Source organism: Lissotriton helveticus, chromosome 1_1 (genome assembly GCF_964261635.1).
Source record: "Lissotriton helveticus chromosome 1_1, aLisHel1.1, whole genome shotgun sequence".
Classification (NCBI taxonomy): Eukaryota; Metazoa; Chordata; class Amphibia; order Caudata; family Salamandridae; genus Lissotriton; species Lissotriton helveticus.
This window is the reverse complement of record NC_136057.1, coordinates 115,013,770-115,029,459: the sequence shown is the minus strand read 5'-3', so window position 1 is coordinate 115,029,459 and position 15,690 is coordinate 115,013,770. Positions and strand designations below refer to the sequence as shown.

The 15,690-nt window shown below is 45.5% G+C and overlaps 2 protein-coding genes across 2 annotated transcripts in view; both read left to right on the top strand.

Moving 5' to 3' along the window:
* LOC144759390 (uncharacterized) overlaps positions 1–15,690 on the top strand; it is a 577,744-nt gene that overhangs the window by 421,037 nt on the left and 141,017 nt on the right. The window lies entirely within an intron of this gene.
* The window catches only part of LOC144763529 (uncharacterized), a 41,657-nt gene that overhangs the window by 23,938 nt on the left and 2,029 nt on the right, over positions 1–15,690 (top strand). Inside the window, exons 2-3 of the mRNA XM_078649240.1 lie at positions 10,462–10,526; positions 14,213–14,266. Coding sequence (XP_078505366.1) covers positions 10,462–10,526; positions 14,213–14,266 — 119 coding nt within the window. The remainder of the gene's footprint in view (positions 1–10,461; positions 10,527–14,212; positions 14,267–15,690) is intronic.

The window sequence follows — 15,690 nt, the reverse complement described above, 5'->3', positions numbered from 1 at the left end:
GGCCTGTCCAGAGGTGCAGAGGAGGTGAGGCCTGTCCAGGGGTGCAGAGGATGGGAGGCCTTTCCAGGGGTGCAGAGGATGGGAGGCCTTTCCAGGGGTGCAGAGGGGGTACAGAGGAGGTGAAGCCTGTCCAGGGGTGTTGAGGGGGTGCAGTGGAGGAGAGGCCTGTCCAAGGGTGCAGAGGAGGAGAGGCATGTCCAGGGATGCAGAGTGGGTGCAGAGGAGGTGAGGCCTGTCCAGGGGTACAAAGGAGGAGAGACCTGTCCAGGGGGTGCAGAGAAGAGGAGGCCTCTCAAGAGATGCAGAGGAGGATAGGCCTGTCCAGGGGTGCATAGGAGGAGAGGCCTGTCCAGGGAGAGCAGAGGAGGAGAGGCCTGTCCAGGTGTGAAGGGGGGTGAGGCCTGTCCAGGGATGCAAAAGAGGAGAGGCCTATCCAGGGGTGCAGAGGAGGTGAGGCCTGTCCAGGGGTGCAGAGGAGGTGAGGCCTGTCCAGGGGAGCAGAGGAGGTGAGGCCTGACAGGTGTTTGGCGTGAGTTGGAGGTGAGGGCTGTCCTGTGCTTGGAGGGTGCAAAGGATATGAGGCCTGTCCATGGGGTGCAGAGGAGCTTAGGCCTGTCCTGTGCTTGGGGGTCTAGAGGAGATAGGGCTGTATAAGAGGTGAGGCCTGTCCATCTGATACAGAGCAGAGGTGAGGCTTGTCCTCTGCTGGGTTGAAACCTGACCTGAAGGGGTAGACGGTGAGGCCTGTCCTGACTCTGCATGATTTACTATATGGTAATACTTCCTTGAAATGTTGCTCATTTTGCCCCTTCTTCAGTCCTTATGAAGCCAGTGAGCGCCCCCACCCACCCTCTTGACCAGAGAGTTCCACAGATCCAGTTATTACATGCTCACCTGTCACGAGAACTGACAGACAGAATAGGACCTCTCCTGCTGGTGGACACTGAACGCTTCCTGTTAGTCTCTCCATCGAGTGCAGGCCCATCAGGGCTGCGGCTGCACAGAAGCAAAGCACTCAGGTACATTCCCTGACCTCACCTGTCAGGAGCGCCCCAATATCTTATCCCACATGATTGCCCTCAAGTGCTCTAATTGGCCCCAAAACAGTGAGATCACCCTCCAAACAAACATCTCTCCATCAAAAATATGTTCCTTCTCAAAAGATTTCACCAGGTTCATCTAAAGGATGAGAGGTGAGCAGTGCACATTCGAACAGCCTCCTCGTATACATCAGGACGCACCAAAGCTGCTCCAATTTATGGAAGAGTTGAAGACGCATCTCGTTAAAGAACCCTACATCACTAGAGCATTAACCGTCCTCAAACCAGATACGTCTCCTATCAAACCTTAACTTTATGCTTGTCTTTGACCATATACAGCGCTCCGTTGCCTTTTGGCTGGGTTTGTGCTATAGTAATACCATATACATGCATACATACATTCGTCCATATTGGCATGACTGGTAAACCCAAGTGCAGCTTCCTTGTCTGCTCATATACATGTGTTACATTTTTTGAGGTTATTAAATATTTTTTACGTAAATTTTGTGTTTAATTCCGTAGCAGGTTGTGGGTTTATAGGGGGAATAGGGTGGGAAGTAATTTAATTATAATAAATGTAATAATCATTTTTAGAAGTTGATAATTTATTTGTAAGTACATTTTTCATTTTTTCCCCATAGCGGGTTGTGGATTATGGTGGGAAGTAATTTAATTATATTTAATTAATAATACTTTTGATCAATTCACATTTCTGTATTTAATATTTTATATTGTTAATTGTGGTGATTAATTCATTATTAATTAGTTATTAATTGGTTCTTAACTATTAATAATTATTTGTCAAATATCTTAATTGTGTTCTTTTTTTAGGAGCCGGTTGTGGTTTATAGGGGAATAGTGTGGGAAGTACTTTAATTAAAATGTATTAATTACATGTTTTAATTAATTAATATCTATGTATTTAATATGTTATATTGTTAATTGTACTAATTACTTTATTATTAATTAGTTATTAATTGGTTGTTAACTCTTAATAATTAATTGGTAAATATCATAATTGTGTTATTTTTTAGGAGCTGGTTGTGGGTTTATTGGGGAGTAGGGTGGGAAGTCATTTAATAAATAATAATTAATTTATATTTTTAATTATTTGATATTTATGTATTTAAAATGTTATACTGTTAACTATGATAAATAATGTAGTGCTAATTATTTATTAATTGGTTCTTAAACATTATTAATTAATTATTCATTATGTTATTTGTGTCACTGTTTTAAGAGTGGGTTGTGGGTTGATAGGGGAGTAGGCTGGGAAGTAATTTAATTTTAATATTGGTTTTATTTTTTATTATAATATTTATTTTAAGTTGTTTTATAGTGTTAATAGTGTGAATTAATTTATTATTGATTGTTTTTAAATTGCTTCTTCATTTTAATGAATTAATTAAGTAATTATACATTCATTATGTTAATAGTGTTATGTTTTACAATATTGCTGGTGTCATTTATAGGGCAATATGGTGGGAGGTAATTTTCGTTTAGTTAATTCATTGTTTTTTAATTAATTTGAAATATTTAGCTTGAGTGGGAATACTAAATTATTCTCCTATGCAATCCAACACTTTCCCTACTATTGCACTTACTGGAGTTGGAATAGTAATTTTACACTTATTCAACACTTTCGCAACTGTTGCACTCGCTGAAGTGTGAATAGTAAATCATTCCCCTACGCTTTCCAAAACTTTCCCTACTGTTGCACTCGCTGGAGCGGAAATAGTAAATTATTCCCCTCCATTATCCAACACTTTCTCTACTGTTGCACTCCCTGGAGTGGGAATAGTAATTTTCACCTCTACACTATCCAACGCTTTCCATACTGTTGCACTCACTGGAGTGGGAATAGTAATTTTTACCCCTACACTATCCAACACTTTCTCTACTGTTGCACTCCTTGGAGTGGGAATAGTAAATGAGTCCCCTCCGCTATCCAACACTTTCCCTACTGTTGTACTTTCTGGAATGGGAATAGTAAATTATTCCACTCCGCTGTCCAACACTTTCCCTTCTGTTGCACTTGCTGGAATGGGAATAGTAATTGTTACCCCTCCGCTATCCAACACTTTCTCTACTGTTGCACTCCCTGGAATAGGATTAGTAAATTATTCCCCTTTGTTATCCAATATTTGCTGGAGTGGGAATAGTAATTTTATCCACTCCGCTATCCAACCCTTTCCCTACAGTTCTACCTTCTGAAGTGGTAATAGTAAATTATTCCCCTCCGCTATCCAACACTTTCCTTACTGGTGTACTTGCTGGAGTGGGAATAGTAAATTATTCCCCTCTGCTATCCAACACGTTCCCTACTGTTGCACTCTCTGGAGTGGGAATAATAATATTTACCCCTCTGCAATCCAACACTTTCCTTAATGTTGCACTCCCTGAAGTGGGAATATTAAATAATTTCCCTACGCTATCCAACACTTTCCCTACTGTTTTCTTGCTGGAGTGGGAATAGTAAATTATTCCCCTACGCTATCCAACACTTTCCCTACTGTTGCTCTCACTGGAGTGGGAATAGTAATTTTATCCCCTTGACTATCCAATATTTTCCCTATTGTTGATTTCAATGTAGTGTCAAATGTAATTGTAAAAGATACTTATTTAAAAGAAACATATTTAATATTTTAAATTATAATATATATATTTAATTTTTATTTTATTGGTATATATGTATATAAATATATGTATTTATTATTTGTAATATGTTTCTAACATGTTATAATTTATTATAATAATTATTTATTAATATTAAGTACATTTGTATATTATATTTTATATGTTTGTATGTTTAATTTTTGTTAACATATTTATTATTTATAATTTTAATTGTTATGTTAGTTATTTTTGTATAGCGCTCGACTCGCCCGGGGGCATCTCTGCGCTGACTAGCAATATTCCTGCAACTGAATGGGAGCAAATGAAACTAGAATAGGAAGGCTTTGAGTTGTTTCCTGAATGTGCTGTAGATGTAGCTGTTAAACAGTCTCTAATAATTCTAACTGTTTTGTTATTATATGTATTATTTACTCTACTTTACATTATTTTTCACACATTTAAAAAAAACGATATTTTTAACAACAATATTTTGTTCTCGCTATTTTTGTACTTACCATTATGTAGATAGGACTCCGATATTCTGGACAATGATATTTTTGTCACAATATCTTAGTACTTCGATATTTTCGTTGTCGATATTCTGTCAGTGATCCATTGTAGTGCAAGGTTTGGATTTGGAGGATGTTGAGTGTTGTGGGTTTTGTCGTAGATACCAGACGAATTAAAAGGTTTAAAAAAAATATATATTATTCATAGGCCAAAGGTGCTTTACAATGGTTTTGTAGAGAACAAGAGTTTGTTTTCCTTTGTAAGTTAAGGACAGTTGTTTTGGAAGATGAGGGCTGGTTGCTAATGAGGAGTAGGCATTATTTGCACTAACGGGGGTTTGCGTCGTATCGGCCAGACTCGCTTTTTTATATATAATCTCTTTTAGTGTGTGGGGGCATTGTGTTTTTAAAATACTGTGTGCAACTTGAAGTCCAGCATTCTGCTCACTCACCGCTTTGTTTCCTTGCTGCTCTTGCTGCGCTAGTCGCTCCGACCCTGGCGGTACCCGGAAGTTGATCGGGACCGCCCTGCACCTGGGTTGGCGTGCTAGTTGTTTGGCAGACAGCATAAAGGGCTCGATGGGGCGACCGCGAAGCGGACGATCGCAGCAGGCGCGGCGGCGGCGCGCTGAAGGCGAGCCAAAAGCAATCCCGTCGGCGCGTGTCTGCGCCAAGGTTGTGCCCAGCGCCAGTTATGCTGCCCGTTTTTATCAGGTTGGGGACCCTGGTCAGACAGTCGGCTCCTCACAATATTATTCTAGAGAGACATTGCTTCATATAGGTGAGTGCTACGCCAACGAAGAAACCCTTGGATTCGCTGAGTCAGCTTACCCACTGGGTGACTATCTTGTCGGGGGCCTCCTTTCATGTGGTCTTCTTAATGTAAGGTCTCTGCCAAAACATAGTGCCGAAATCCATCTGCTGGTGGAATCACACAAGCTTGATATCCTGTTCATGACGGAGACTTGGACTTGCCCTGATAGTCAGGTTGACCATGGTTGTCCTTGCCCGCCTGGTTTTAAAATTCTCCACCTTCCTAGGCCGAATGGTAGAGGTGGAGGGGTAGGGGTTATAAATAGGGCCTCCTGGCAGATAGTGACCATCGATATGGACTCGGTTAAGGGATTGGAGCTACTCTGCTTGTCCATAAAGAATGACTCTGGGCTCATTTTTACTGGGGTTATTTGTTACAGACCCCCCGGAGCCTTTAGCGTCCAGCAGCAACAATCCTTTTTATCCACCCTCACTAACATGGCAGCCACTCATAATAAACTGATATTTTTGGGTGATTTTAGTCTGTGGCCAAATGGCTCCCTTGACTCTGGGTTTTTAACTTACTTCACTCATGTGAAGGTATTGGTCTCTTCCAGCAAGTCGCGGAAGCTACTCACAAGGAAGGCCATCGCCTTGATTTAATTTTTTCGGTCCCCCAGTTACTTCATATGGGGGAAATTTTCTCGATGGACTGGACAGACCACTCCTTAATTCAATTCTATGTTAATACTAATGTGGCCCAGACTCTGGTGCCGCATGGTACTTCTGAATTTTTATGCAGAGATTGGAAGGCTCTTGCCTAGCAGAGGACCTTGGTGTTCAAGGTTGGAGATTGCTTCTCCTTGGACAAGCGAGTCGATGAGCACTATGCTTCGCTGTGCCTTAAGATTACCTCGACTGTGGATTCTTACGCCCCCCTCAAAAAACACAGCTGCAAGGGTAGAGCTTCTGCCCCTTGGTTTAATGACTCCTTGAAAAATCTGAAATGAGCTTGTAAACAGGCTGAGAGAAGATGGAGGTGGGGTTATATTGATTCAGACAGGGTGCTTTGGAAACTCAAAGTCCTGGAGTATAAGACCTTGACCTGGAAATCCAAAGCTGACTATTTTTGCTCCGCGATCTGCAATGCTGCGAATAGCTCTAGGAGCATCTTTAACATACTGAATAGTCTCACCAGTCCTGACTGTTCTAAGAACTCGATACCTCCCTCGCAGGAACTCTGTGAGAACTTGGCTAAGTTCTTCAGAGATAAAATTGAATTGATCATCAAGGATCTGGAGGGTTCCTCTAAGTCCAGCAGCTCCCTGGCTCTGGGGGTTCGGGCCTCGGATGGTGCAGACAATGGTCCCACTTGGCTGCTTGCTGATCAATTGTCTGAGTTTCCACCTCTAATGGAGAAGGATATCAGCACGCTGGCATGGGGCATCTCCTCCGGCTCGCCCATGGACCCGGTCCCACACAAGATTTGGAAGGAGTACGAGAAGGAACTTTTCCCTACTCTTCGCCTGGTCTGTAACCAGTCACTGGCCAGTGGTATAGTCCCCTCTCACTGGAAGCAGGCCCTGGTATCTCCACTGCTGAAAAAACCATCTCTGGATCCCGACTGTTCTAAAAATTACAGGCCGATCTCCTTACTACCTTTTCCTGCAAAAATTGTTGAACGCAGGGTGAGTGTATCTCTCTCTAAACATCTGGAGCAGCATCAGCTGCTGGAGGAGATGCAATTTTGATTTCGGCCTGCTCATGGGACCGAGACGGCCTTGGTGACCGCTATGGATGAGCTTCAAAGGCATGCAGACAGGGGTCAGGCAGTAGCACTGATCCTGCTCGACCTGTCTGCCGCCTTTGATACGGTTAACCACAAGATCCTACTGAGAAGTCTGAGTGAGGCTGGGGTGAGAGGCTGTGCCCTGCACTGGTTTCGATCCTTTTTGCAGGATCGACGGCAGGCGGTGTCCATCCCGCCTTTTAAGTCTGCTTTCTCTCCTGTGCCGCATGGGGTCCCTCAAGGTTCGGCAATTAGCCCTATTTTGTGTAATCTTTACTTAAAACTCTTGATTACAGTCTTCAAATCATATGGGATCAATACCATAAACCAGGGGTCTTCAAACTGTAGGCGCGACCCCCAGGGGGGCTGTGGAGCGATGCAAAGGGGGTCGCGCTCCCAGTCACACTTCTGCTCAGGCCCAAGGGCTTCAGCCTCCCTCTTCCCCTTTGTCTCATCCTGGGCTGCTGCAGTGTAACAGGTCTTTAAAGACTATTTTCATATTTACATGCCTTTGTAAACTGGTTACAGAGGCTTAGTGTTTTTTTCTGGTTCCACTCTGCCTATTTCTTACATTTGTATTTTACATTTACTGCTGTAGTGTGAGAATGCATTTCATGAAAAGGAATATAAAGGAGGGTTGCTAAAAGTAAAATGCCTGTGTGTGTTGTTTAAAGAGCCTGCAGAGACCTCCTCTTGACACTAAATAGATTTATAAATAAAAAAGTATGTATTCATTCATTATGTGACTTTTTTGTGTTTGTTCTTTTTAATTACCAGTCATGGGTCATTGAGGCAGTCCTAGAACACAATTAAAAGTGCTTTCTATTTGTGTTTGCTGTTCGAAGTATGCACATATAAGTGCTTAAAATACAGCTTTAGGTGACTGCTTATTTTTGTACCAACTGGGCCATCAAAATAATTTACTGGCAACCGTATCCATAAGACTGGAAGTTTGTTGCAGGATCAGCACATTATTTATTTCCTCCACCCTGCCATAATAGCAATAGTTTAACTTAGATCTTAAACCCTACGCTGCCGTCAATAACATGCTGGGTTACTTCAAGTGTCTGGGAATTATCCCTGTATTCACACAACACACTCCTCCTTCATGCCCTTCACTTTCCCGCTCACCCTGCCCTCATAGCGATCACAATGCACTCACACTGATCACCATGCACTCACACCATTCACCTGCTCACCCTGCACTCACAGTGATTACTCTGTACTCACAATACACTTGCGCTGTTCACCCTGTACCTCACCCTGCAGTCACACAAGCACACTACTCATCCTGCACTCATGTGACACTTCACTCACATGTCCCCCTCACTGCTGAATATACAACTCACTCAAACAAGCCCAGCAGTAATCATACATTCATTCATCCCATTCTGAACTTGCATCTGCACCCAAATTTGTACGGCCACCTCACTCACCCTGCAGTCAATCCTCTCACCCTACTCTCACACTGTTGCATCGCTCACCGTGCACTCACATGGGCACTCCTGCCACCCACACAGTGCAGAGGGTTAATGTGCCTGCTACAAAGAATATGCACCATGCAGATCACAGAAATGAGTGTGAGTCAACTATGAGTAGCGCTATAAAAAATGAAATGTTTTTCAGAACGGTGTTATAGAGAGATGAGGTGCATTGTTGGTGAGTGGTAGTGAGGGAATTCATGGAGAAGGTGGAAACTGAGGTGGGGCACTAAAAAAGACTGTTGCACCGGGTGCAACCAGTGTTAGGGCCAGCCCTGGCTGGGAGTGTTAGTACCCTTCCCCCAGATGTTCTGGTCTAGTGGCTCCCCTGCTTCTGCCGATTATTATTATTTACATTTGTAGTGCGCTACTGTTACCAAAAGATGTCCTGGGGCTAATAAGAGTAGTGTGGACACGCTAGAAGTGAGTGTGAGCCAAAGGTGAGGGCTTCTGTTAGAACAAAGGTGAGATGTGAGAGATGAACGGGGGGACCAGAGAGGTGTAAGATACAAATAGACAATAAGTTGGATGGAGAGACGGGGTGAATGAGAAGTGCTGAGGGGAACGGGTGGTGAGGGAGCCAGTGACATCATGATATAAATGCGAGAGACAGTTAGAGATGAGGCCAGTAAAAAGACAGAATGGCAAGAGGTGATTAAAGGTGAAGTGAGAGGTTGAATGGTTAGAGTTCAGAAGTTGTAAAAAGGGGTGAAAGAAAATTGCCTGCAAAGTGAGAGAGGGATCCGGGGTTGGGAGAGTAGAGAGGGATGGAAGGGAGGGAGTGAGAGGAAAACTGCATGGGTAAACTGCTTAACTCTGCAGAAAACCTCCAGGGTTTTAAGGAACCCCTGATTCTCCCGGCCAGGGCCAGGTGAGCTTTTAATATGGCAGCATGTATTCCTGCGGTGTGGAGGGTCCTTCACAAAGGTTGACTAGAAATCTTTCTCATGTTAAGTTCTGTATTTTGGTAATTAACAGGTACTGATGGGGTGAAATCTTTCCTCAGTGTTACTGTGTGTAAAAAATTAATTTCAAAATAATAAAGCAATGCTATGCCAAAATACGCTGCATCACGTAACATCATTTACATTTTCTTGCAACGACAAGCCTGTCACGTAATTTGGTCCTCAACTGCCTCAAAATTCCAGTAGCCCTGCCTACAGGTTTAGACATTTTTGTCAGGAGAGGGTCCTTACACCTCAAAATGTTGACAGGGGGGGTCTCGGCATCCAAAAGTTTGAAGACCTCTGCCATAAATTATGCGGACGACACTCAGTTGATCCTCTCCTTTGAGGGTGAGGATTCAACACCACTGGAAGTGTTTCACGAGTGTCTGCGGGAAACGGCCGGCTGGCTACAGAACAATTCCCTTCAATTCAACGCAGCAAAAACAGAGGTGCTCTTCTGTGCAGGGAGTAGGATTCCTCGTCACTTCCCTGATGCTTTTTGGCCCCCTGAAACATTGGTCACAGTTCGACCAGCGGAAACTGTCCGCAACTTGGGCATTATGATGGACAGTAGACTTACCATGGAAGCTCAGGTTGCGAAAACAACAACTTGCTGCTTTGCAATCATTAGGTCCCTTCGGAAGATTCTGCCTCTACTACCCTCTCATGCGCATGCTCTTGTGGCTAGATGTACAATCTTGAGCAGGCTTGATTACTGTAATGCCCTCTTACTTGACTCCCCTAGTTTCCTGCTGGATAGACTACAAAGAATTCAATCAGCTGCAGCTAGATTAGTTTTAGCGCTGCCTAGAAGTTCGTCTGCGTCAGCAGCACTGGCTGAACTCCACTGGCTCCTTCTTAGGCAGAGAGTGCAATTCAAGTCCCTCTGCCTTGTTTTTAAAGCCCTTCATGGCCTAGGACCTCCAGCACTGCAAACAAAATGTGCTTGGTACTCGCCCACTAGACTGCTTCGCTCTTCATCGGCTAGATTGGTGAGAGCACCTAGATTTAGGAAAGTCAGGTCATGGGGTAGATCTTTTGGGGTGCCTGCGGCCAAACTGTGGAATGGCCTCCCTTGGGAGATTAGGCAAATTAGGGAATTTCTCCACTTTTGGAAATGTGTGAAGACCTGGTTGTTTCCTAAGCCATAGTCTCCTGTGCTTGCCCAACTCATATTCTCGCCCTCATGTAGCCACCAGCGCCAGGATGCCTGTATGGTCACAGTGCGCTTTATAAGCTGATTAAGCTGATTAAATAAGATGAAGTGTGATTCATGTTTCATGCAATTAAGCTCTTGGTTGAATAGTCTCTTTACTTCCTTTCAAGGTATTCTGGGACGGGCCAGGTGGTGCGGCTGCCTCCGTCAGAGGAATAAACAAGATAACCACTAGGTAACGTTTCCTAGTGCCTTCGGTTTCCTTTTCTTCTATTTCTTCTCAAGTCTCTCTCTGTGTCTCTCTCTGTGTTCCTGTTTTTTATCTCTCTTCAGCTTCAAGAATTAGACTCCCTCTCCAGACCATTCTCAAACTATATAGCTTATGATCTTATAAAAATAAAATGAAACAAATACGTGGCTTTTACGTAGTCCTCTTCCTTATTTGTTTATATGCTAGCTGTTTTAAGTGTTTTTCCTTACAAATGTTGGTATACTCCAGGGTCAGATTAATTATCTCCAGTTTCATAAATTGTGTGATGTTTTTGTTATGATTAACCTACTTGGTACAACTCTCCTTTCCCCTTTGTCCTGCCACATTTGGAATGATCTATTATCTGTTGGCCTGAAGGTATGGAAGCTCAATCGATGAATCAATCAGGGGCTTGTAAAGCATGCTACTCACCTGTAACGGTCTCAAGGAGCGGGAGGGGTCAGCCCCGGGTCAGCCGAAAAGTAAGGTCTTGAGGCTCTTCCTGAAGGTGTGAAGTGTAGGGGAGCATCTGATTTTGACTGAGAGCTCGTTCCAGGTCTTGGCTGTGATGTAGGAGAAGGCTCTTCCACCTGCTCTGGTCTCTTCTAGGACGAGGTCAGCGGAGAAGAGGTTTCTTTTGGGTACATGGAAAGAAATTCTTTCGGTGAGAAATTTGGGTCCGATGTTCTGGAGGGATTTGTAGGCGTGGGTGTGTAGCTTGAAGGTAACTCTCTTCTCGACCGGGAGCCAGTGGAGGTCTCGCAGGTGCTGGGTGGTGTCGAGGATGAGTCTGGCTGTGGTGCCCTGGATGGTCTGGAGTTTGTGTAGCAGGGATTTGTTGATTCCAGCTTAGAGGACGTTTCCGTAGCCAGTCTGCTCGTTATGAGTGCATGCGGTGTTGCCCTGGTCGAGCAGCCTGCGGATTTCATCAGTGGCGGCGAGGAGGGGGGTCTCGGTGCTGTGGTTGCTGCGGAATCTGGACTGGAGGAGTCTCGGATGGCTTACTCGTTGATGAAGGAGGTCAACTGGACGTTGATGAATTTCTCTGTGACTTTGGTTGTGAAGGGAGTGAGAGAGAAGGGCTGGTAGTTTTTCATGTCAGTCTGGTCCTGCAAGGGTTTCTTGAAAAGGGGATTGACCTCGGCCCGCTTCCAGCCATTGGAGAAGATGCCGAATTCGAAAGTGGTGTTTGATTATGCTGCGTAGTTCGGGTGCAATGGCGGTGGCGACTCTGTTGAAGATGTGCGGTGGGCAGTGGTCCTTGGGGGCTCCTGAGTGGGTGCTCTTCATGCTCTTTGTGGTGTCTCCGATGGTGAACGGTGTCCAGGCGGTGATGGTGGGCTAGATGTCGTTGCTGGAGGGGCGGGTGTTTCTGGAGACTATTCACTGAAGTTGTCGTAGACGTCCTTAATTTTCAGGTGGAAGTAAGACCCGAGCTTGTTTCAGAGGCCCTGGGACAGTGTGATGTCCATGGCTTCATTGGGGGGTTTGGTGAACTGCTGGATGATGTTGAAGAGTTCCTTTGGGTGGCTGGGGTTGGTGAGGATTTTGTTCCGCGTGAAGGTCCTCTTGGTTGCTCTTATGAATTGGTGGTATTCTGTAATGGTTTGCTTGTAGGTGGTCTGGCCTTCGGTGTTTTTGCTATTTGTCCAGGGGCGTCTGGCTTCTAAGAGGTCGTGGTGAACCAGGCAGCCCTCAGGGGGCGTTGTCTGTCAGTGTAGCGGCGGGGTGCGAGTTTGTCTGCGCATCTGGTGATCCAATGGTTTTGTTCCGTGGCTGCAGAGTTGGCATCTGTCGTGGCAGCAGGGGGGGGTTGAGGATGAGGGTGGAGTTGAGGTGCTCCTCTGTGACATTGCTCCAGTTCCTTCGAGCTGGGCGCGGGGCGGGCTTGTGTGCGGTGGTGGTGCTGAAAGAGAAGTGTATGCAGTGGTGATCTGCCCAAAGAGGCTGCAAGGTGTGGCTGAAGTGGGAGTTGGTCCCTCCTGCGAAGATGGTGTAGAGGGTGTGTCCAACCTTGTGGGTGGGGGTGGTGATGAGCTGCTCCAGTCCCAGGTTGGCCAGGTTGGCAAGGAGGGCGGTGGAGTCGTGGTCGCTGCGGTTGTTGAGGTGGAAGTTGAGGTCTCCGATTAGTATGTAGTCCATGGAAGCGATGGCGTGGGGTGCCATGAGGCCGGCAATGGCGGTAGGGAAAGGAGCGTGAGGCCCAGGGGGTCTGTAAGCAAGGGTGCCATGTACCGTGGTACTGGGGCTGGTCAGGATCTGGAAGTGGAGGTGTTTGGTGTTGGAGAGGGAGTCGCTCGTGCTGGAGATGGAGAGTCGGAGGGAGCTCTTATGTGTAAGGGCGAGTCCTCCTCTAGGGAGGTGGGGCGGACCTTCCTCTGGATCTTGTAGCAGTCAGGAATGGCGGTGGCGATGTCGGGGCAGAGGTGGCGTTTGTCCAGGTTTCTGTGAAGAAGACAACATCTGGCGAGAGGGTGTTGCGGAGGTCCCAGATCTCTACGGCGTGTCTGTGCAGGGCGCGCACATTGAGGAGGATGCACTTCAGGGCCTTGGTGGAGCGGACGTCCGGCGAGGGTGCGGAGGCCGTGGGTGTGATGTGGATGGTGAAGGAATGTCAGCAGTGTCAAGAGGAGAATTGGCTGTGGGTGGTGTTCGGCGACGACAGCTAACAGCTGTTGGTCATTCCGGGATTGAGTGCGAGGAGGGCAGCTGGCTCATAGCGGTGAAAGGTGGGAGATTCAGGGTCCCTGGCACTGGTTGCGGTAGGGGCGCAGACGGGTGCAGATGGGCTTGTCTTTGGCGCACCAGCGGCATGCCCGCTGTGTGCAACAGCCATTAAATAGCGGAACGGGGGAGGGAAGTGCAGCTGGGAGGCGGGAGCGGGAAAAGAGGCAGGGGGGCTGCGGGGGCAGCAGTGGGGAAGATCGGGCATGAACAGGAACGGAGGCGGGGAAGATCAGGGGCCAGAAAGTGTAGCGCCGGCAGAAGGCTATGAGCAAGAAATAAGGAATCTAGAAATGAAGCAGAATAAGAAATAAGGCAAAAAAGGGGAGTAGAAGCTAATAAAGAACTGTTGAACTCTGCCAGTGTATTCTCTTCATAACAGTTTTCTTCTTTCTGCCTCTTAGTTTAGGGCTCTTAGGAATACTAAGGTTTATGTGGCAAAGTGTCCCACCACATTTGGTCGTTGTAGCAGTGGCTAGCCACCCCATGTTCCTGCAAACCTCCCTCATCAATTTTTGAGATCCCACTAACCCTGGCACCCACCTGATGTAGCCACATTCCTCAAGGAATATGAATGTGGTGGGATCCTAGCGCAGGTCTAGTCTCTTCTTGGGTTGGGTGGCACTGGGCCATGAGCACGCTTCCGTCCCGTGTTCACCAGCAGTCCCTTGACTGTCTACATAGTTGTTTCCTCTATACCATGTGATTCTATGCTTCCCTCAGTCTGTTCATTCTTCGTCCTTCCTCTTGGATCTGACTTTCACCTCTTTGCTTCCTCCCAGCCTGCCCTGTCCTGTTTGTCACCTCCAGAGCCACACTGGGTCTCTTTAAAGAAGAACGGAAGATAGCCTCTATTTCCTTATTTCTCTGGTTTCTATATTATTTGTCTTGTCTTATTACATTTTAGTTTCCTTTCCCGATATGCTGTTTTTTTTAACCTTTTTCAGGTGTTGCAGTGTCTGGGTCCTGTCAGAGGAGTGTGACAAGTTCCGTGCCACCAGGTAAGTCCTTATCTTTCACAAAATTTGAAATGGTAAATTCCGCTGAGGTAACTTGACACAGCTTCAGTCTACGGTAGGGAGAGGTGTAAAATTTGTGAGCTCAAACATAGGTTACCCACCACATCGTAAACTCATTCCTCAGCATCACAATTCACAATAACACAGAGTTTGGCCCATAGAAACTCTGCAATTCAATCATAATCATAAGGTCCTCCGTATGAGCTAATAGGGACTCAGATAACTAGAGATGGAAATCCACTCCTTCATGAGGACCTGTAATAAAGAAGTGCCTAGCTAGTAATATTCACACAATATTATTAAAATCATCATTAAGTAAAGACAAACACATGGAATAGTTATCAAGTTGTCTTTATCTAAACTTCAAGATTGAATGGCCAAAGTAAAAAAATGCACTAGAATAATTTAATAATGGTTATTCTTTTGTATACAGGTAAATCACAGCACATCACAGCTCAGAACAAATACATCGTCAAATAACACCTATTGAGGAAGGAATAGAGAAACAGAGAGAGAACCCATTGCAAAATAGAATATGCAATTTGGAATCATAGAAACCAAGAATCGGTTGTAGATTCATCATAACCAGGACACGAGTTGGACTCAGTAGAACGCTAGAGCACAGCGTGCAAAAGCCAGAGTAATAAATTCTTCAGCTGACAGGTTTTGCCTGCTCAACTTCACCAGCCGGTAAAGTGCGGATGTAATCAGGAGATTTCTGTTCAGGGAAAAATCAGAGTTCAGACCCACAGCATGTCAGGCCCCGGATACGCAAGGGAAAATAGCAGCATGCCGTCCTTTTCCCAAGGGGAAATGATACCTCCAAACATTTTCAGTTTCTGCCAACAAAATAACTTTTACGCAGTTTGCATGATTTCCATTGGTCAAAATCCATGGTGCAACCGTGGTGTGATCGTTCTCTAATCCAATTCGTCCAGAACCCATACGCAATACCTTTGTTCAGTGTTCACAGTTCTTTAACCCCTTCCGTGCTCAGGACGGCCCCCGGCCAACATGAGTCATGGTGGGGGTGTGCGCGCGATGGCCAGGGGCCTTCGGAGCATGGCCCTCAATTGGAATGCCCAGCACCACGGCGGAATTTGCGCCGCAGCCAAGGATGTGCAATATCACTGCCCTTCGGAAATACGAAATACATTTGCAACTCAATGTGTCCATTCCACACGCTCTCTTCTGAGCTTGCAACAAAGTCAATAGTTTAATTCTAACAGAAAGGACGTCCATTTTTCAAACTGTGGGACAAAAACTTCAGCGATAATACTCGTAGCTACAGTGCAATCAGGACAACATTTTTAGTCTATTCGAAGGAAATGATGAAAGACAAAATAAATTTTAGAAGCCTACATGGAAAACCACTAAATCACTATTTTCTAAAGAAAAAAACGTGC